The 18,520-nt window shown below is 38.0% G+C and overlaps 1 protein-coding gene across 1 annotated transcript in view; it reads right to left on the bottom strand.

The window, feature by feature from the left end:
* PTPN21 (protein tyrosine phosphatase non-receptor type 21) overlaps positions 1–18,520 on the bottom strand; it is a 74,405-nt gene that overhangs the window by 34,804 nt on the left and 21,081 nt on the right. Inside the window, exons 3-5 of the mRNA XM_021679805.1 lie at positions 8,354–8,523; positions 2,379–2,476; positions 231–298 (exon numbers count right to left, since the gene is read on the bottom strand). Of these exons, the coding sequence (XP_021535480.1) occupies positions 231–298; positions 2,379–2,476; positions 8,354–8,523 (336 nt within the window). The remainder of the gene's footprint in view (positions 1–230; positions 299–2,378; positions 2,477–8,353; positions 8,524–18,520) is intronic.

The following is an 18,520-nucleotide window of genomic DNA, read 5'->3' as shown; positions in this document are numbered from 1 at the left end:
CTCTGGCTGCAGCCCAGGGACTGCACACCCTTCCTTTTCTGTGGGTTTACAAAGACCAGTGAGACTACAATGAGGGAAGCATTTACATTTGAGTTGTTTATAAGAGGCAATTGATTTTTTTAACACTCTTCCAGCCTAGTAAGTCTACCATATGGACTTCATTTCAGGCGATATTAAGGATATGGAAATAAACTATTTATAAAAAGCCCAATGTCAAAAGAAGTTCTTACCACAGGAAACAAGGCAAATTTCTGAAGAAAGTCCTGGGACTCATACTGATCAAAGTCACCAAAATCAGCTATACAAAATGACAAATATTCACGTCAATTATATTTAATTGGCACAGGAAAACATGCACAACTAAATTCAATATGCAGTATATAGATGGTATGCTTATGATTTAGGAGTCAAATGTGCCTTACAGCTATAAAGTGTGTATTTTTCTTTAAAGTTTTTTTTTGTTTTGTTTTTGTTTTAGATTTTTATTTATCCATTTGAGAGAGAGAGCACATGAGAGGGGGAGGGCCAGAGGGAGAAGCAGACTCCCCGCTGAGCAGGGAGCCCGATGCGGGACTCGATCCTGGGACTCCAGGATCATGACCTGAGCCGAAGGCAGTCGCTTAACCAACTGAGCCACCCAGGCGCCCTAAAGTGTGTATTTTAAAAAGTCTTTTTAAAAATATTAATTAGATAGATTCGTGTGTCTTGACTTGGAAAAATGCCTACTAATAAAGTGAAAAAATAAGTTACATAAACTATATGTATTATGATTTCATTTCTAATAATTAACAATGAAACAAAACATACTCTATAATCACATGTTCTTACTTATGTACAGGAAGATGTCAGGAAGAAACCAAACTGTTCATAGCAGTGATCACCTCTAGGGAATGGAATCAGATCACTTGAAGATGTTATAGCAAAATGTATTTGTTTAGAGATTTTTCGTTGTTTAAAAAAAAATGACAGTTCAGCAAAGACCTTATGAAAAGCTCTTAAAGCCAATGATTCTTCTGATTAAGTTTCAGTTTCCAAGATTAAATGCCAGTTATCATTTGAAATAATGCCCCATCAGAAGTCTTCCCAAAGTATATACATACATGTAAATACATATTGACTGGACATGAAAAATAACACAACCAAGTAATTCAAAAATTACTTGTGAAATGCAAAACTTTATCTGTTATGATTGACAATGCTCTATAATCCAGGACAAGTGCATAAGAAACCAAATAAATGGTGTCCACTTAGAGTGTAAGTGAACATAAGGGCACCTGCGTGGCTCAGTCAGTTAAGTGCCCAACTCTTGATTTCAGGCCGGGTGATGATCTCGGGGTCCTGGGATCGAGCCCTGCATCAGGCTGCACACTCAGCAGGGAGCGTGCTTGAGGATTCTCTCCCTCTGCCCCTCCCCACCCCTCTCTCCACAAAAATAAATAAATCATTAAAGGAAAAAAAAAATGTAAGTAAACATAACTTTATCAACCTCATTGTTTGATCTTTCTTCCTAAAATATTAGTTAGCTATAGATCAAGTCCTTGAACTAGAGGAATACATATTATCAAATGTTGTGTGTGTGTGTGCATGTGTGTGCGTTTTCTCTAATTTCGGTCTGTTTCCTGTATTGACATATGCTAACATGCTTAACCTTTCGAAGCCTCTTATTTCACGGAAGTAATCCAAATTCATTTCTTCCTACAAGAAAACTAATTTCACTAACACATAAATACTGTTATAGAAACAGTAACTTTAAGAATCCCTTGCTGGGGTGCCTGGGTGGCTCAGATGGTTAAGCGTCTGCCTTCGGCTCAGGTCATGATCTCAGGGTCCTGGGATCGAGTCCCGCATCGGGCTCCCCGCTCCGCTGGAAGCCTGCTTCTCCCTCTGCCTCTCTCTCTCTGTCTCTAATGAATAAATAAATAAAATCTTTAAAAAAAAAAGAATCCCTTGCTGTTTTTGTTATAACACACATTTTTTTTAAGATTTTATTTATCCATTTGAGAGAGACAGAGAGTAAGGGGGAGAGGGAGAGAGTGAGAGTGCATGAGCGGTGGGGTGGGGTGGGGCAGAGGGACAGGGAAAGGCAGACTCTCCGCTGAGCAGGGAGCCAGATGAGGGGCTCGATCTCCCAGGACTCCAGGATCATGACCTGAACTGAAGGCAGACATTTAAAAGGACTGAGTCACCCTGGTGCCCCCAAACACCTTTTTTTTTTTAAAGATCTTTATTTTTTTAAGTAATGTCCACACACAACATGGGGCTCAAGAGATCTGAGATCAAGAGTCGCATGCTCCACCAACTGAGGCAGCCAGGCACCCTTGTTATAACATACATCTTAATCTCATATATGTATTACATTATCAATTGCCATTATTTACCTTGAACAGCTAAGCCTGCTAGCTGAATTGCTTGTTCTAATGTACAGGGAATGTTTCCTTCCAAGATATCTTTCTTCAGCTGCAGATAATACTGATACCTACAAAAAAATGTCAATTTTAAAAAGTCAATATTAATAGTACCTCCAATGGAGACACAATGCATTTTACAGTAATTCGGTAGAGGAGCATAAACTAGTCAAAGAAAACCTTAACCCCAGATGGCTTCAAAAAATGACAAGAATGCCCCTGACCATATCTATGCCTCCACACACATACATGGGCACGCGTGTGGGCACACACACACACACACACACAATGTAATGAATTTGTTGAGTCCCTTATCCCTAGCTGTAGTTATTTCAAAGCTACAACCACCTAGAAGACAACTACAGCTGGTCACCTTTCTAATGCCCTGTAAGACAGTTCCTACGTTTTGTTCTCTTCAGTTGGAGAAATAGAGAATCTATCGCTAATCTTTACTTTAAAAACTCTGACTAGTAACCCGGTAATACAAGACTTTGGTAGAAATTACTTGTTCTGATGGAAGTTCCCTAGCCCTAGAAAGTAAAGCCAAGAGAAAATGCTTCCTGATATTTCAAACCAGGCTTATATTAAAATATTTTTTTTTATATTAAAATATTTTTTGATGAACTCTCCAAAAGAACAGCTGCTATGATGCTTTCTTAATATTCTTGTAATGTGGGTTTACTTCTGTTTACACTTTCAACATCTAGGGCATGAGTTACCAGCACAAGCTTTAGTCAAGCAGATCTAGTTAAATTCCAGCTCCCCAATGTAGCATGTTGAATGAACTCGGGCAAATCATAATCTGTGGCTTTAAATGATCACCAGTAAAAGAGGGGTACGATCACCCCTTCACAAGGTGGAACATATTGAGCAGTGAGCAGTGTTTCATCTGTATCTACTCCATTCTGACAAAGCTCTACAGTGACTTAATGCTGCCTTCCTTTTATTCATTCATTTAACCTATAATTACTAGGGCCTGCTGTGCATCAAGCATTGTGCTAGATGCTGGGGATACAATGTCGGATGAAGATCCACCACCTCTCTGCCTGTATCGTCGATACAGCCATTCTGAATCCAGGTTCTCTCCCAGGTTTGGCATCTGTGAAGTACAACCTAGTCACCGTTCGTATTTGAATTCCCCTTGGAGCCCATTCCTTTCATCATTTCATAGGTTTCCTAACATCATCCTCTTTTATTTTAGCTAGCTCTGAGGTCTCCATTCTTCATTACCCAAAAACCTGACCAAAACACCATCCATTCAGATGAGAATTTAGATCCAACTGATGCCTTCCGCCTGCTAGTAGTGGAACCGATAGATTTCCCTCAGCTGAGAGGCAGGATGCTGGTAGCTCTGGGATCCAGTCAAAGAAGAAAACGTCACACCTTCTATGAGGCAGCTCCTTTCAGAAGCCTATTTAAAGAAGGTTGTATTGAGAGAAGTCTATCTCTTGAACATGCCATCCACATACGCCACTCGAAATATATTCTAGGTTCTTTCCTTAAACCATATCACTGGAAAGCAACATGCCTGGACCAAATTAACTTAGTCTTCCACAGAAATGTGGTTTTGTTTTGTTTTTTTGCTTTGTATCACAATTTTTTATTGTAAGAGTTGATTCCTCCACAGTTGCTCTAAATTGTTCATTGCCTGTTCAATGTCTTTTACATAAATCCCACCTGAAAATTTCCTTTTAAATGATACACCAAGAAAATCTGTCATGTTTGCAAACTGATATGCTTTTTATCAGATAATGGTTGATGGGACTCAGAGTATTCCTTCTTTTGCCTTGACTGCCATGAAGCTCAGAGCTAAAATCCAGGCACAGGCACATTGTTTCCCCTCTCGTTACCCTCTTAACCACTGGCTCCACCATATAATAGCAGCCATTTGTACTGAAGAGGCACTGAAGCTCAGACATGAAGTAATATGCTCAAATCCACAAAGGGAGCCTGAGCTGGAGTGTGAATCCAGGTCAGAATGACTGCAAAGAGCATGTGTTTAACTGTCACAGATCTCCAGTTAAAGACTTTTCAGTATTTTTATCCTAGAGTCCATATGAATACAATGGTTGAGAGCAAGGACTCAGGAGTCAGCCTGCTTGAGTTTAAATCCCAGCTCCACTACAGACTGGTAGTGTGACCTTGGGCAAGAGAGTTAGCCTTTCGGTCTTTCGGTGTCTTGGCTTCCTCAACTACAAACTGGACAATAATACCTACTTTGTAGGATTTGTTGTGAGGATTAAATGAATGATTAAGTATAAAGTGCTTGGAACAGTGCCTGACATAGAGTAAGAAAGGGAAGTGGTTGCTTTCCTTATTATCTTTCATTGTATTGTCCCTAAAATCCTTTAGTGGAAGCAAGCAGGGTGTGTGTATATATATACAGATGCATATGTATGTATATATGTTTATATACATGTATGTGCGTATCCATACGTGTATATATATATATATAAATATATATATTTACTTAAAAGGAAAGGGCCAAGAAATTTTACTTCAAAGGTATTATCAGTTTTTTTTAACACTTTTTGCTAAATTATAATATGTTGGTGAGGCTAAGGATGGTTTACAAATATGTTTTTTCAATGTTTATTACAAAAAGAATAATTAAAAAACAACGCAGCAATAAAATGTAACATGCAAACTTTTACTCCTTACCAACAGTTCTGAATTCAAGAAACTGCACATCTTAATTCTAAACAAAAATTCCATAAATTTGCCCAAAGCCAAATGCTGATTAAAACTAAATGGATAAGTTTTATCTAAATCTTACCAACTTATCAACTTTCTAATATAAAATATTTTTACACAAGAAATATTACATTAAATGATTATAATAAATTAGGTTGTCCCATTTTGCCCAACAGAAACTTCAAATAATATATAAAGAGATATAGTCTTTTTCCTTCACTTGTTTTTCTTAGGCTAGTATTAGAAGGCTAATGTGGAGGTATTAGCATTTTTAAGTTTTATTATGGAACTTTTGAAACAGATAGAGAACAAGTCCAGTGAACCCACACATCCTTATCATGCAGCCTCAAACATCAACTTGACCCATGCCCTGTTTCTTCCACCCTCTCTCCTTCCCCACCCAAGGGCTTTACATCAAATCCCAGATATCATAGTACAGCACCTACAAATATTTTAGTATATATCCCTAAAAGGTAAGCTTTAAAAGAACAAACACACACACATTTTTAACATACCCAACAAAATGAGCAATAATGCCCTAATGCTACCCAATACCTGGTCCATGCACAACTGTTGTGATTGCTTCAGAAATGTATTTTTTTTTAAAGATTTTAAGTAATCTCTACAACCAACATGGGGCTTGAACTTACAACCCGAAGAACAAGAGTCACATGCTCTACCGACTGAGCCAGCCAGGAGCCCCTCAGAAATGTATTTTTACAGTTTAAAAAAAAAAAAAATCAGGGTCTAAACAAGTTCCACAGAGTACATTCGATTGACATTTCTCTCTTAATTTTAAAAAGAAAAATTCCTCTTCTTTATTTTCATGTTACTTGTATTCAAAATGGTGTGATGGGTCATGTAGAAGTCCCCACATTCTGGATTTGTCTGATTGCACTCTTGTAGGGTCATTTTACATGTTCATCTAGTCTCCAATTCTTTCTGTAAACTGTTAGGTTTAGAGCAGTGTTGTCTAACAGAACTTTCTGCAGTGATAAAAGTGATGTCTATCTGTCTTGTCCAATATGGTAGCCATTAGCCACATGCGGCTACTGAGTACTTAAAATGTGGCTAGTGTGACTGAGGAACTGAGAAAGGCCTCTTAAAGGAATGTGACCTTGCTGAGAGTAGAACCCATTTTACCCTTTTGCTGCCTGGAATACGAATGTGATAGCGAGACCTCTAGAATTCTTTGACAATGAGATTCCCTAACACATGGAAAGAACATGCTGAGGAGAGTAGAACAGTAAGAAAGAGCATGGGTCCCTGAAGACTTTGTGGAGCATGGCTGACCTCTGGACTTCCTTTAAGAAATGAAAGATATTTAGGGTTTTTGGTTATACGTAGCCAAACTTAATCCTTACTGGTACAACTTCTCTAACAGGTTCTCTTACACCTCATCGATGTGCACTCCTACTGACTGCATCTACCAGGCCTGTCTCCCTCTCCTTCCTAGAGCTAATGCCTTTGTTCAGGTCCACATTCCAGATTAATGTCTAGATTATGGCATATACATTCCTAACTGCTCTCCTGAGTATATATATAGTCTTGCCACCTCTAAGCTGCCTTCCATGATGGGTGAAGTTGGTAAAATACAAATGTCATCTTTCCATTCTGTTAAAATTCGAAAATGTCTTTCCCTGTTGTACCACGACTATGACTAGGACATTCCTATTTTTCAAATCTCCTCTCCCCTCTCCAGGTAATATCTGAAATTTCCGGAAAACATCAGTGACTTTCATTTTCCCCCCACTCTGCACAAGCTACCCCCTCTAACTAGAAAACTCCTAAAGTCAAGTGAAAAGTCAACTTCTTCACCTTCCCTGTTCTTATTCCCCGTGCCCCACCCCTAGGAATCTAGTGCTTTAATGAAAGCATTTATCATCATAATATACTGTAATTGTTTATTTACATGGGCTGTCAGTTCCAGCAGACTCTGAGTAACTCCTCCAGGGTATGATTAAAGCCTATTCACTTATATATTCACCTCCCACAGTAACAAATGTTCTTACATCATCCTGTTATATCTTCAATGAATGTTTAAATAAATGAGTCAGTGATCAGTTACTATTTTTCCTCCGGGGTTCTACTTCACTCTTCAATATTTTTATCCCAGATCAGTTTTATAGTCAGGGCATATTTATCCCTACTACCTGATTCTTGCTTCTTTGGTTTTCTATCTTCTTCCAGTAATTAACTGGCCAACTCAGTACTCAAAAAGAGTATTACACAAACACAGGGCAGTACCAGGTTCTTACTATCTACAGGGCACTGTGTTAGATAATGTGCAAAAGGTAAAGCTAAGGAAAACAGAGGTTTAAAATCCAAGAAAAAGATAGGATCTGTACACAAATAACTATAAGGAAAGGCTATAACAGCTTCCATCTTAACACAAGTACAAGCAAACTGTAGGGCAGTCTGGAGAAGGCAAAGGTCATTCCAGCCTAGGGATCACAGAAACTTCAAGGAGGAGGCGCCTTCTGAACTAAAATTCAGAGGAAGAGCAGGATTCCAGTACATAAATAAGAAAGATCTAGGACCCAAAGATGAAAAGGCGTGCGGCATGTTCAGGGCACTGGAAGTAGTCCAGCTTGGCTGAAAAGTAATGTTAAATAGGGTTCAAAAGATAAGGTAATGGTGGATTTGAGAGAACTTGAAAGGCAGACTCCCGGATCCAAATTTTATTCCTAGTTCTGTGTTTTGTCTTCAAGAAAAAAACCAAACAAACATATAGTTCCTCTATCCCACTCCTTAATCTGGTCTTCCCTTTCTTCCCTTCTAAGTGCACTTAGTGGCCTCTTCTTCTACCCTAGACACATTCACCCTCCTACCCATCTACAGAATATACAGCTCCTAGAGCCAGAGAACCGGAAGAACCCTTCTGCACATTTCCCTGAGGAATGAACACAGAATCTGCGACTTTTTAAAATCTCCTCTCTCATTTCAGTGTTACAAAGATCAGAAACAAATCAACAAAAAATTTGAAGAGCACATCACTACAAGAAGAGTTCACAGCCCAGAGAAAAACATCACCTTCCCCTTTAATTGCTCCTTTGTGCCTAGTGAAACCATAACTCATGCAACAAGCGGTAAAACACTCTGACATACCACATACCACAACCTCCATGTAATAATGTGGCTGCATATGTGCGCAGGAGGGCCAGTTTAGTCTGATCTCCTGACTCTAACCTTAGTGTCCCTTCTTTCATCTCATCAGATTATTTCCTAAAAACAAAGAGCGTGTTATTTCTCACCTGGTAATCTCCTGCTGCAGCTGTGAAACTGAAGGCACATAAAACACCACTCCAAAATAGACGGTCGGTTCCAATGCATATTTATCCAGCTGCTTCTTGAGAGGTTTTTCCAAATCTACCCACCGGCGCTGATTTTGCTTGTTGTGGTACCAGAGGCTGAAGTAAGTGATCTGGAAAGAGGGAAAAATCACTGAAGAAGGCAGAAATGTATAAGAGAATTTCTATTCTTCTAATTGCTCTGATACACGACCTGGGACCAAGTGACAGCAGTCTCCTATTGTTTCTCTTCTCAAAAAGGGATAATACCAAACCTGAAGAAAAGAGGCAAGACCTCTCTCTCTCTCTCTGCAGGAAAAAGAGGTGAAAAGTCAACTACTCTTGCAAACTGTTTCTTGAACGCTGCACAGAAAAATGCACTCATGGCCTAGACATCAGAATGTAGCAGGTGCTACACCATCTTACAGAGTTTTAACAGCAACAACAAAAAACATATACTGAACAAATGTTTAGTTTTAAAATTATCAAAACACTAAATGTATCATAATTGATATTTCGTAAGTATAACTGGGGTTTTATCTAGAATACTGATTAATCCAACTTTTCACTACCCTTGAATTTGGCTTCTATACATAAATTATTTCATGTAAATATTGTAAATTCTAGAAATATAGGTACAACTGCAACTCTTCTTTGCCCCCAAAAGTTTATTAGATACAAATTTAATGCAATCATAACATCACGGAGGTAAATTCTCACACATACACACATACACAAAAAGCTCTACATAAAGCAACAGGATAAGTATATCACTTGAAGGTTTAAAAAAATGTCCAGATATTAGCATTTAGATCTCACTCGCTGGTGAATGAAACTGTTCGGGGAAATCGATACTAGCTCTGGGCTTGGTCAACCTGAAAGGTTATTAATGCACTTAAACACTGAAATGACAGCCTCGGGCCACTGCTAATATTTACCTCAAAATCAGTTTACAGATCAAGGCAACTGGAAAAATTCCCTGCTTTGTTCTGGACCCTAGAGCAATACAGATGAACAGAACTTTCTACGATGATGGAAATATCTGTCTCCAATACAGCAGCCACCAGCTGCCTGTGACTATCGAGCGCCTGGAATGTGGTTAGTGCAGCTGAGGAACTAAATATTTAATGTTATTTAATTTTAATTGACTTGAATTAAATAGCTGCAAGCATCTAGTGGCACTGTATTGGAAAATATAGCTTTAGAGCAACAATAAAATGAGAAATAATAATATTCAGGCTATAATTTTAATCTGTAATCCTCATTCAAATAAAAAATGAATTTTTAATTTACAGGGAAAAAGTAATTATACAAACATACCTTTAACATTCATTTCATCTTACAATTTTGTTACAAGGGAAGAACTATACCTTTAGAATGAGTCTATTAATCAAATAAACTCAACAAAAGTGAGGAATGTGTCCATTTACCCTTTATACCCAAACAGCCAGAATAGCGCTGGAATTCAGTAAATTTTGTTGAAAAAATGAATATTCTCTTGCTTCTTAGTTGCCACCCAAGCCATCACATACAAATGAAATATTCTGAACATTTATTATGTACCAGGTTCTGTCCCAAGAATGACAACAATATCATATATTAAATCACCACAACCATCTTATGAAACAGATATTGTGTGTGTGTGTGTGTGAAACACTAAAGCCAGTGTTTGTCTAAGGATTGTCCCTGGACCACTTCTACCAGAATTACCTGGAGAGCTTCTTGAGCTCTACAGAGCTATTCAACTCCCAAGTAATTCCTGTGCCCATTCATGGGTGAAAACCATTGCACTACCCGACACTGCCCCTCTAGCCTTATACCAGAGATAGTGTATGAACAACCTATCCTCAAAAAGCTGCACAGAAATCACATTTTTAAAAATCCAAACACACTTTAATATAGCCACAAGTCTGAGTCTTATTGTGAATTATTTTCTGAAGTTATAATTATGTTTATAAAATGAATTACATGTTACGTGTAAGGATAGAGTATCTATCACGTTTATAGAAAACAGGTACTAATTCCTTCTTTCTTTTGAGCTGCAGCGTACGAAAAATCCCATTTAACAAAGAAACTGATGCTTAAAGTTTGAAGTCCTGGGTTTAATTTCTGTCACTTGCTAACTGGGAAGTGGAAAAGTCAATCAGACCAATTCCATTTTCTCAAATGTAAAAGAAGGTAATAATAAGTGTTAGTAATACCTCCTTCACACCTCCATCATGGGAACTCAATGCAAAACTTAAATGAATGCATTTTACCACTAGAAAACCACTGTATTTTTTTTTAGATTTTTATTTATTTATTTGAGAGAGAGAGACAGAGACAGCAAGAGAGAGCATGAATGGGGAGGAGAGGGAGAAGCAGGCTCCCTGCTGAGTAGGGAGCCCAACTCGGGGCTCAATCCCAGGACCCTGAGGATCATGACCTGAGCTAAAGGCAGATGCTTAACCGACTGAGCCATCCAAGCGCCCCTAAAAAGATTTGTTTATTTTAGAGGGAGAGAGAGAGAGGGTAGAGGATTAGAGGGAGAGGGAGAGAGAAAATCTCCACCAGACTCCCCGCTGAGCGCAGAGCCAACACAGGACTCATCTCACAACCCTGAGATCACAACCTGAGCTGAAATCAAGAGTCAGACATTTAACCAATTGAGCCATCCAGGTGCCCTGAAAATCATTGTTATTTTTAAAAGATTAGTTTGCCCACTCTACTAAACATCAGCAAAATAAATTATACACCCAACTCAAAAATAATATTCTAGGGGCGCCTGGGTGGCTCAGTCGTTAAGCGTCTGCCTTCAGCTCAGGTCATGATCCCGGGGTCCTGGGATCGAGCCCCGCATCAGGCTCCCTGCTCTGTGGGAGGCCTGCTTCTCCCTCTCCCACTCCCCCTGCTTGTGTTCCCTCTCTAGCTGTGTCTCTGTCTGTCAAATAAATAAATAAAATCTTTAAAAACAATAATAATAATAATTTTCTAATTACTTCCATATATATGGACTTATTACAACATATTTTGTTAATTGTATTTATGTTTTGTTTTTCATCTTAGAATTGGATTGAATGTACAATGTTTTGTCTATAACACATACTACTGCTATGAACTTGATTCTACAAATACTTATTTTTTGCCATAAGCCAGAAAGCTGGGCATCCCTTAGGATCTAAAACTATTTGGGTCATAACAGTATGTCACTTTTTTTTTTTTTTTTGACAGAGAGAGACACTATAGGTTTACTGTATAATTTGTTGTTGTACCTTGTGAAATCGATCATGAAATAATTAAAAGAAAAAAACCTGAATAATCTGCTAGCATTCTAAAAAAGGCACATTCTAAAAGAAACTAATTCTTGGGCGCCTGGGTGGCTCAGCTGGTTGAGTGACTGCCTTCGGCTAGGGTCATGATCCTGGAGTCCTGGGATTGAGTCCCGCATCGGGCTCCCTGCTCAGCAGGGAGTCTGCTTCTCCCTCTCCCGCTCCCCCCTCTTGTGCTCTCTCTCTCTCTCACATTCTTTCTCTCAAATAAATAAATAAAATTTAAAAAAAAAAAAAAACTAATTCTTAAAATATGCTAAGTTTATTTTAGCAATGCATTTATTACTCATGTCACATATAGACAGAAAATCAAAGAGAAAGGGAAATACATTTGTAAAATTACACCATTAGTTTTTTATGAATTATATATCTTATAGAGGAGTAGCAAGGACTTTATCTAATTGTGTAAATACCTGAAAATAATAGATATAGCAAATTATTTGCTGATCAGCTATTATATTTTTAGGAGAGTCTAAGGTTTTTGACATTTGAACATTAACTGATTATATGTACTAAAGTATTTGCTTTGGTACTTGCCCCTGTGTTCAAGTTCTATCTTATGAAGTAGTTAAGCCTAGCCAAAATCAAGTTTATAACTTGTTAAATACTTCTAAGGAGGTATTATATTTCTAAAATTGCCTCTAGAGGGGTGCCTGGGTGGCTCAGTCAGTTAAGTGTCTGCCTTTGGCTCAGGTCATGGTCCCGGGGTCCTGGGATCGAGCCCCACATCAGGCTCTCTGCTCAGTGGTGAGTCTGCATCTCCCTCTCCCTCTGTGATCCTTCTTGCTTTCACTCTCTCTCAAATAAATAAATTCTTTTTAAAAATAATCAATCAATAAGTAAATAAGTAAATAAATAAATAAAATTGCCACTCGAAATGTTTACATACACATGGGTAACTAAAATCTCATAACACTATAATCCTTAGATTCAATGCTTCCTTAGAATTTCTAGACATACATAATGAAATAACAACATCTGATTGCATGAGATTTTATGACTATAATATAGTTTGTTTCTAAGATGGATAGGTAGAGTTTGAGCAACAAAATGTTGTGATTAAATTCTCATCAGGCGGGGTGCCTGGGTGGCTCAGTTGTTAAGCGTCTGCATTCGGCTCAGGTCACGATCCCAGGGTCCTGCCCTGCATCGGGCTCTCTGCTCAGCGGGTAGCCTGCTTCTCCCTCTCCCACTCCCTTGCTTGTGTTCCCTCTCTCGCTGTGTCTCTCTCTGTCAAATAAATAAATAAAATCTTAAAAAAAAAAAAGATAAAATAAATTCTCATCTGGCATAAAATTTTCTCTACAAGTCCATTTTGCGGGCTTTGTCTTAGATAACAATCTTGAGCATCTGGATAATTAACTTTCCAAAATAATTTAAAGCCCATCCAAAAAACAAAGTGGGGGGAGCAGGAATCAAAGAACAGGAGAGAATACTTCCTACCTCATCTATAGGCCAGCATTATCCTGATACCCAAACCAGACAAGAGACACCATTAGAAAACTATAGAATAATATCTTTTATAAATATAGATGCAATAGACACAAACTGAATCCAATAGCATATCAAAAGGATCATACACCATGACCAAGTGGGATTTATTCCAGAAATGCAAGAGTAGTTCAACATACAAAAGAATCAATATTGTTAATATGAAGGGAAAATACATAATTTTCTGAATTGACACAAAAAAAGCATTTGACAAAATTCAAAACCCTCTCTTGGGAAAAATTCTCAGAAAACTAGGAATACAAAAGAACTTCTCAACATCAAAAGCATTTATGAAGAACCCACAGCTCTCATACTCAATAGTGAAAGATGGAAAGCTTTCCCCCTGAGATCAGGAGCAAGACAAGTATGACCATGTTCACCACTGTTTCAACACTGTACTGGAAATTCTAGCCAGAGCAATTAGGTAAGAAAATGAAATAAAGGCATCTGAACTGAAAAAGGAGTAAGTAAAACTACTTCTATGCACACAAAACATGATCCTATACATTTAAAAAAATCCCAAAAAGCTCCCCCTCCCCCAAAAAAGACTAGAGCTAATAAACTCAGCAAAGTTGTAGGGTACAAGATCAACATGCACAGATCAGTATGGACTCTACACATCAGGAATGGAAAATTTAAAAGGAATTTAAAAAACAATTTCATTTATAATAGCATCCAAAACAATAAAAAAATCTAGGAATAAATAAAATGAGGTGAAAAATTTGTATCTTGAACAATACAAAACATGGCTGAAAGAAATTATTGCTATTGTTTTTTAAGTAGGCTCCATATCCAACGTGAGGCTTGAGCTCATGACCCTGAGATCAAGAATCGTATGTTCTCCTGACTGAGCCAGCCAAGTGCCCCTTCACTGCTGAAAGAAATTAAATGAAAAGACTTCCAGTGTTCATAAACTGGAACACTTAATATTGTAAGATGGCAATACTATCCAAAGTGATCTACGGATTCAAATGCAATCCCTATCCTTTATTCAGAGAAAGCCAATTCTCGAGTTCATATGGAATTGCAAGGGGCCTCAAGTAGCCAAAACAATAATGAAAAAGAACAAAGCTGGAGGACTCATATTTTCTGTTTTTAAAACTTACCACAAAGCTACCTTAATCAAAAGTGAGTTACTGATGTAAGAAAGACACATAGATAAATGTTATAAAATTGAGCCCAGAAATAAAACTGTGCATCTATGGTCAACAGATTTTCAGCAAGAATGCCAAGACCATTCAGTGGAGAAAGAATAGTCTCTTCAACAAATGGTTCTTTTTTTTTTTTTTAAAGATTTTATTTATTTATTTGTCAGAGAGAGAGAGACAGCGAGAGAGGGAACACAAGCAGGGGAAGTGGAAGGGGGAGAAGCAAGCTTCCCACGGAGCAGGGAGCCTGATGAGGGGCTCAATCCCAGGACCCTGGGATCATGACCGGAGCCGAAGGCAGACGCTTAATGACTGAGCCACCCAGGCGCCCTTCAACAAATGGTTCTAAGACAACTGAAGATCAACATGCAAAAGAAAAGGGATGCCTGGGTGGCTCAGTCAGTTGAGCAGCCAACTCTGGATTTAGGCTCAGGTCATGGTCTTGGGGTGATGGGGTCAAGCCCTGCATCGAGCTCCATGCTGGGAATGGAGCCTGCTTGGGAATCTCTCCCTCTCTCTCTGTCCCTTCCCCACTCACATGTACGTATTCTCTCTCTCAAAAACAAACACCATGCAAAACAATGAAGTTAGACCCTACTTCACACAGTATATAAAAATTAATCAAACTGAATCAACAACCTAAATATAAGAACTAAACTGTAAAATTCTTTAGAAGAAAACAGAGGTAAATCTTCATGACCTTGAATTTGGAAATGGATTCTTAGATGACACCATAAGTATGAGCAAAAAAGGAAAAAACAGATAAATTTGACTTTATCAAAATTTAAAACTGTGTGTATCAAAAGAACACATCGAGAAAGTAAAAAGACAACTATAGAATGGGAGAAAATATTGGCAAATCATATATTTGATTAAGGGTCTAGTATCTGGATATATGAATAACTCTTACACAATAAAAAGGCAGACAACTCAACTAAAAAACAGACAAAGGACTTGAAAATACTTTTCCAAAGAACATATGCAAATGGCCAATAAGCACATGAAAAGATGCTCAACATTCTTAGTCACTGGGAGATGCAGTTCAGAACCACAATAAGATACTATTCCATGCCCATTAGGCTGGCTATAATTTAAAAAATAAAAAGTGCTGGTGAGAATGTGGAGAAATTGGAACCCTTATACATTGCTAGTGGGAATATAAAACGGTTCAGCCACTATGGAAAACAGTTTGGCAGTTCCTCAAAAGTTAAACATACAATCATCATCATCATATGACCCAGCAATCTCACTTCTAGATATATACCCAAAAGAAATGAAAACAGGTACATGGATATTCAGACCAGGAATATATGCAATAGCCAAAAGATGGAAACAACCCAATGTCCACCAGTAGATGAAAGGATAAATGAATTGTGCAACAGACATACAGTGTAATATTATTCAGCCATAAAAAATGAAGTAGATGCATGCTAAAATATGGATAAACCTCAAAAACATTATGTTAAGTGAAAGAAACCAGGCATATAAGGTCACATTGTATGATTCCATTTATTTATTTATTTTTAAAGATGTAGCCTTGTTTTTGTATTTGTTTTTTTTTTTTTAAGTAAACTATGCCCAACATGGGGCTTGAACTCATGAACCTAAGATCAAGAGTCGCATGCTCTACTGACTGAGCCCGCCAGGCGTCCCACTATATGATTCCATTTAAATGAAATACCCAGAATAGATAAATCCACAGTGATAGAAAGTTAACTAGTGGTTGGTAGAGGGGGAGGGAATTCACTGCTTAAGAGGTTCAGGGTTTCCTTTTAGGGTAATGAAAATGGTTTGAACTAGGTAGAGGTGGTGCTGTGAATGTATAAATGTCACTGAATTGTTTAAAGTGGTGAATTTTGTTATGTGAATTTCAGTTCAAAAAAGTCTTTTTTTAAAGATCAGATATGCTCAGTTAAAATCAAGTACAGAATTTTAAAACCTTACTTTTTACATATTTAAATATATCAAATTCATTTCATTTGAAAAAGTCTAAGGAAAAAAATGAGCCAGAAATAGATGGATCTAGCCAGGAGTTAATATTTCTTATTTCCCAATACCGACACTTAGGTCAAGATTTTGTACAGTTAGACAATATCTGGAAATACCAATTCTCTGAACATAACTGAATAACACAGAATAGGCAAAAATGTGTTTGTGTAATGAAAAATATATGTTAGAGTCAAAGTTATAATAAATGTCCCAATAAAAAAGAAATTTCTGTCTTCTTTATGAGCTTTTTTTTCTTATTCCATGCATATTTTCAATGAGTTAAGTGAGCTGGTTATCCAATTCAAAGTAGGTTAAAAGATGACAAAGGAAAAAGGGGCTTATTAAATAGCATGTTGGCAGCAGCAGGATGATGGGTAATATTTTCTCCAGCAAGAGAGAGCATATACATACTAACAAAAAATCCTTTAAAGAGAAGTTATAAAGAATTATAAAAGTACTGGAATTATTTCTCAAAGGAACAGATAACTTGTAAACATCAGTCATGTATTTAACCACAACCACGGTTGTTCTTTTAAGAGGAATCGAGAAGTTTATAAATCCTTCCAAAGACTGGCATTAAAAATAGTTGTTTGGGGGGCACCTGGGTGGCTCAGTCAGCTGGGTAGCTGACTCCATTTCGGCTCAGGTAACGATCTCAGGGTCTTAGGACGGAGCCCTGCGCCAGTCCGCCAGTCCCCGCGCTCAGCAGGGTCTGCTTGAGGATCCTCTTTGCCACCACACCCCCTCTGGCTCCCCGCTCATGCTCTCGCTCTCTCTCCCTCTCTCTCTCAAATAAATAGATAAGTCTTAAAAAAAAGTTGTTTGGACAAAATAATAAGTCTTGGTTTTTAAGCAAAGTTATGAAGATTGCTTCATTTCCCAAAAGTGATTAGAAAAATAACTTATTGTATATACAACTTCACAGTGCTTTAGCCAATTGATTGCGGTTTCATTTCTTCACTTTTAAGTTCAACCACATTTTCCAAAGCCATGACGGAGATTTCAACTTTTTCTGTTTTGGTACCTGCTCTTATTTAGATTTTCTAAGTGGCTATGCCTGCAATTCCAATAGCAGCCTCTAGCGCCGTGTAACGCCAAGAGCGCTAGACTGACGTCACAGGGCTCCACCTCCTAGTCCTGGCTCCGCCCCTCGCCCGCTCCTGAGTTAGTCGCTGCCTGAGTCTGTTTCTTCATAGGGAAAATAACATGTACCCTGTCTTCTTAAGAAAGTTGTGGTGAACTTTGTAAGTGATCACTGTGCTGATAAGTTAAAATCACTCTTGTTATATTTGCTCTGAGTACGTTAATTCACCAGATAGGATCTCTCCAGGTGTGACTGAGAAAATAGCACAAAACTTGAGTCAAGCATGCTTCTTCCTTGAAAATATGACCAAGTAATAGTCAAATTTCTTTATCTTTTCTATTTTTTTTATATTTATCTTCTTTTGTAAAAGATTTCTTTATTTGAGAGAGAGAGAGTGCAAGCACGAGTGGGGGGGGGAGGGGCAGAGGGAGAGGGACAGACCAGAAGCAGGGCTCAATCTAACAACCCTGAGATCATGACCTGAGCCAAAGGCAGACACTTAACCAACTGAGCCACCCAGGCCCCCTTCTTCTTTATTTAAAGTTAAGATACACTAGGACCTTTTCTTAAAAGAAAGAAATATAAAAACCTTGGTACAGACAAGTCCCATGTGCCTTAAATCTCAACTATTATTAACCAATTGTTTCTTGGTCTAGGATACTTTCCCAGAATCATGTGTCTTCGAGTCCAAATCTTCTGGGTTATGCATGCACTGCCTTATTTAAAGGCTTGGTTTAATTGTAATAAAAATTTCCCCCATACACCAGTCTTTTAATTACTGGCTTTTGGTTCATGCCTCCCACCGCTCCTTATCTAACTCCACAGTACCTGTCTCAGATAAGAAACTTTACTTCCACGTGGCTTCTATTTCTCCACAGCTCTGTCTACTCTCACTGGTGACACAGCAAGCTGACCTGACCTGTGGGAAACTTGTTCCAGTAAAAGTCTCTAAACCACTGAATCTTCTAGTATCTTCTAGATCAATGCTCAATTACCACCGAAAAGATTTTTGTGAAACTTCTCCACTGTCAGATACTTTTACCCTCACCCTTTCTTTCCTATCTTGTTCTGAACATGTCAGTAGTTTTCATAAAGTTATTCAATACTTTCT

The sequence above is a fragment of the Neomonachus schauinslandi genome, chromosome 9 (genome assembly GCF_002201575.2).
Source record: "Neomonachus schauinslandi chromosome 9, ASM220157v2, whole genome shotgun sequence".
Classification (NCBI taxonomy): domain Eukaryota; kingdom Metazoa; phylum Chordata; class Mammalia; order Carnivora; family Phocidae; genus Neomonachus; species Neomonachus schauinslandi.
The sequence above is the reverse complement of the archived record's forward strand: the minus strand, read 5'-3'. Positions and strand labels throughout refer to the sequence as shown.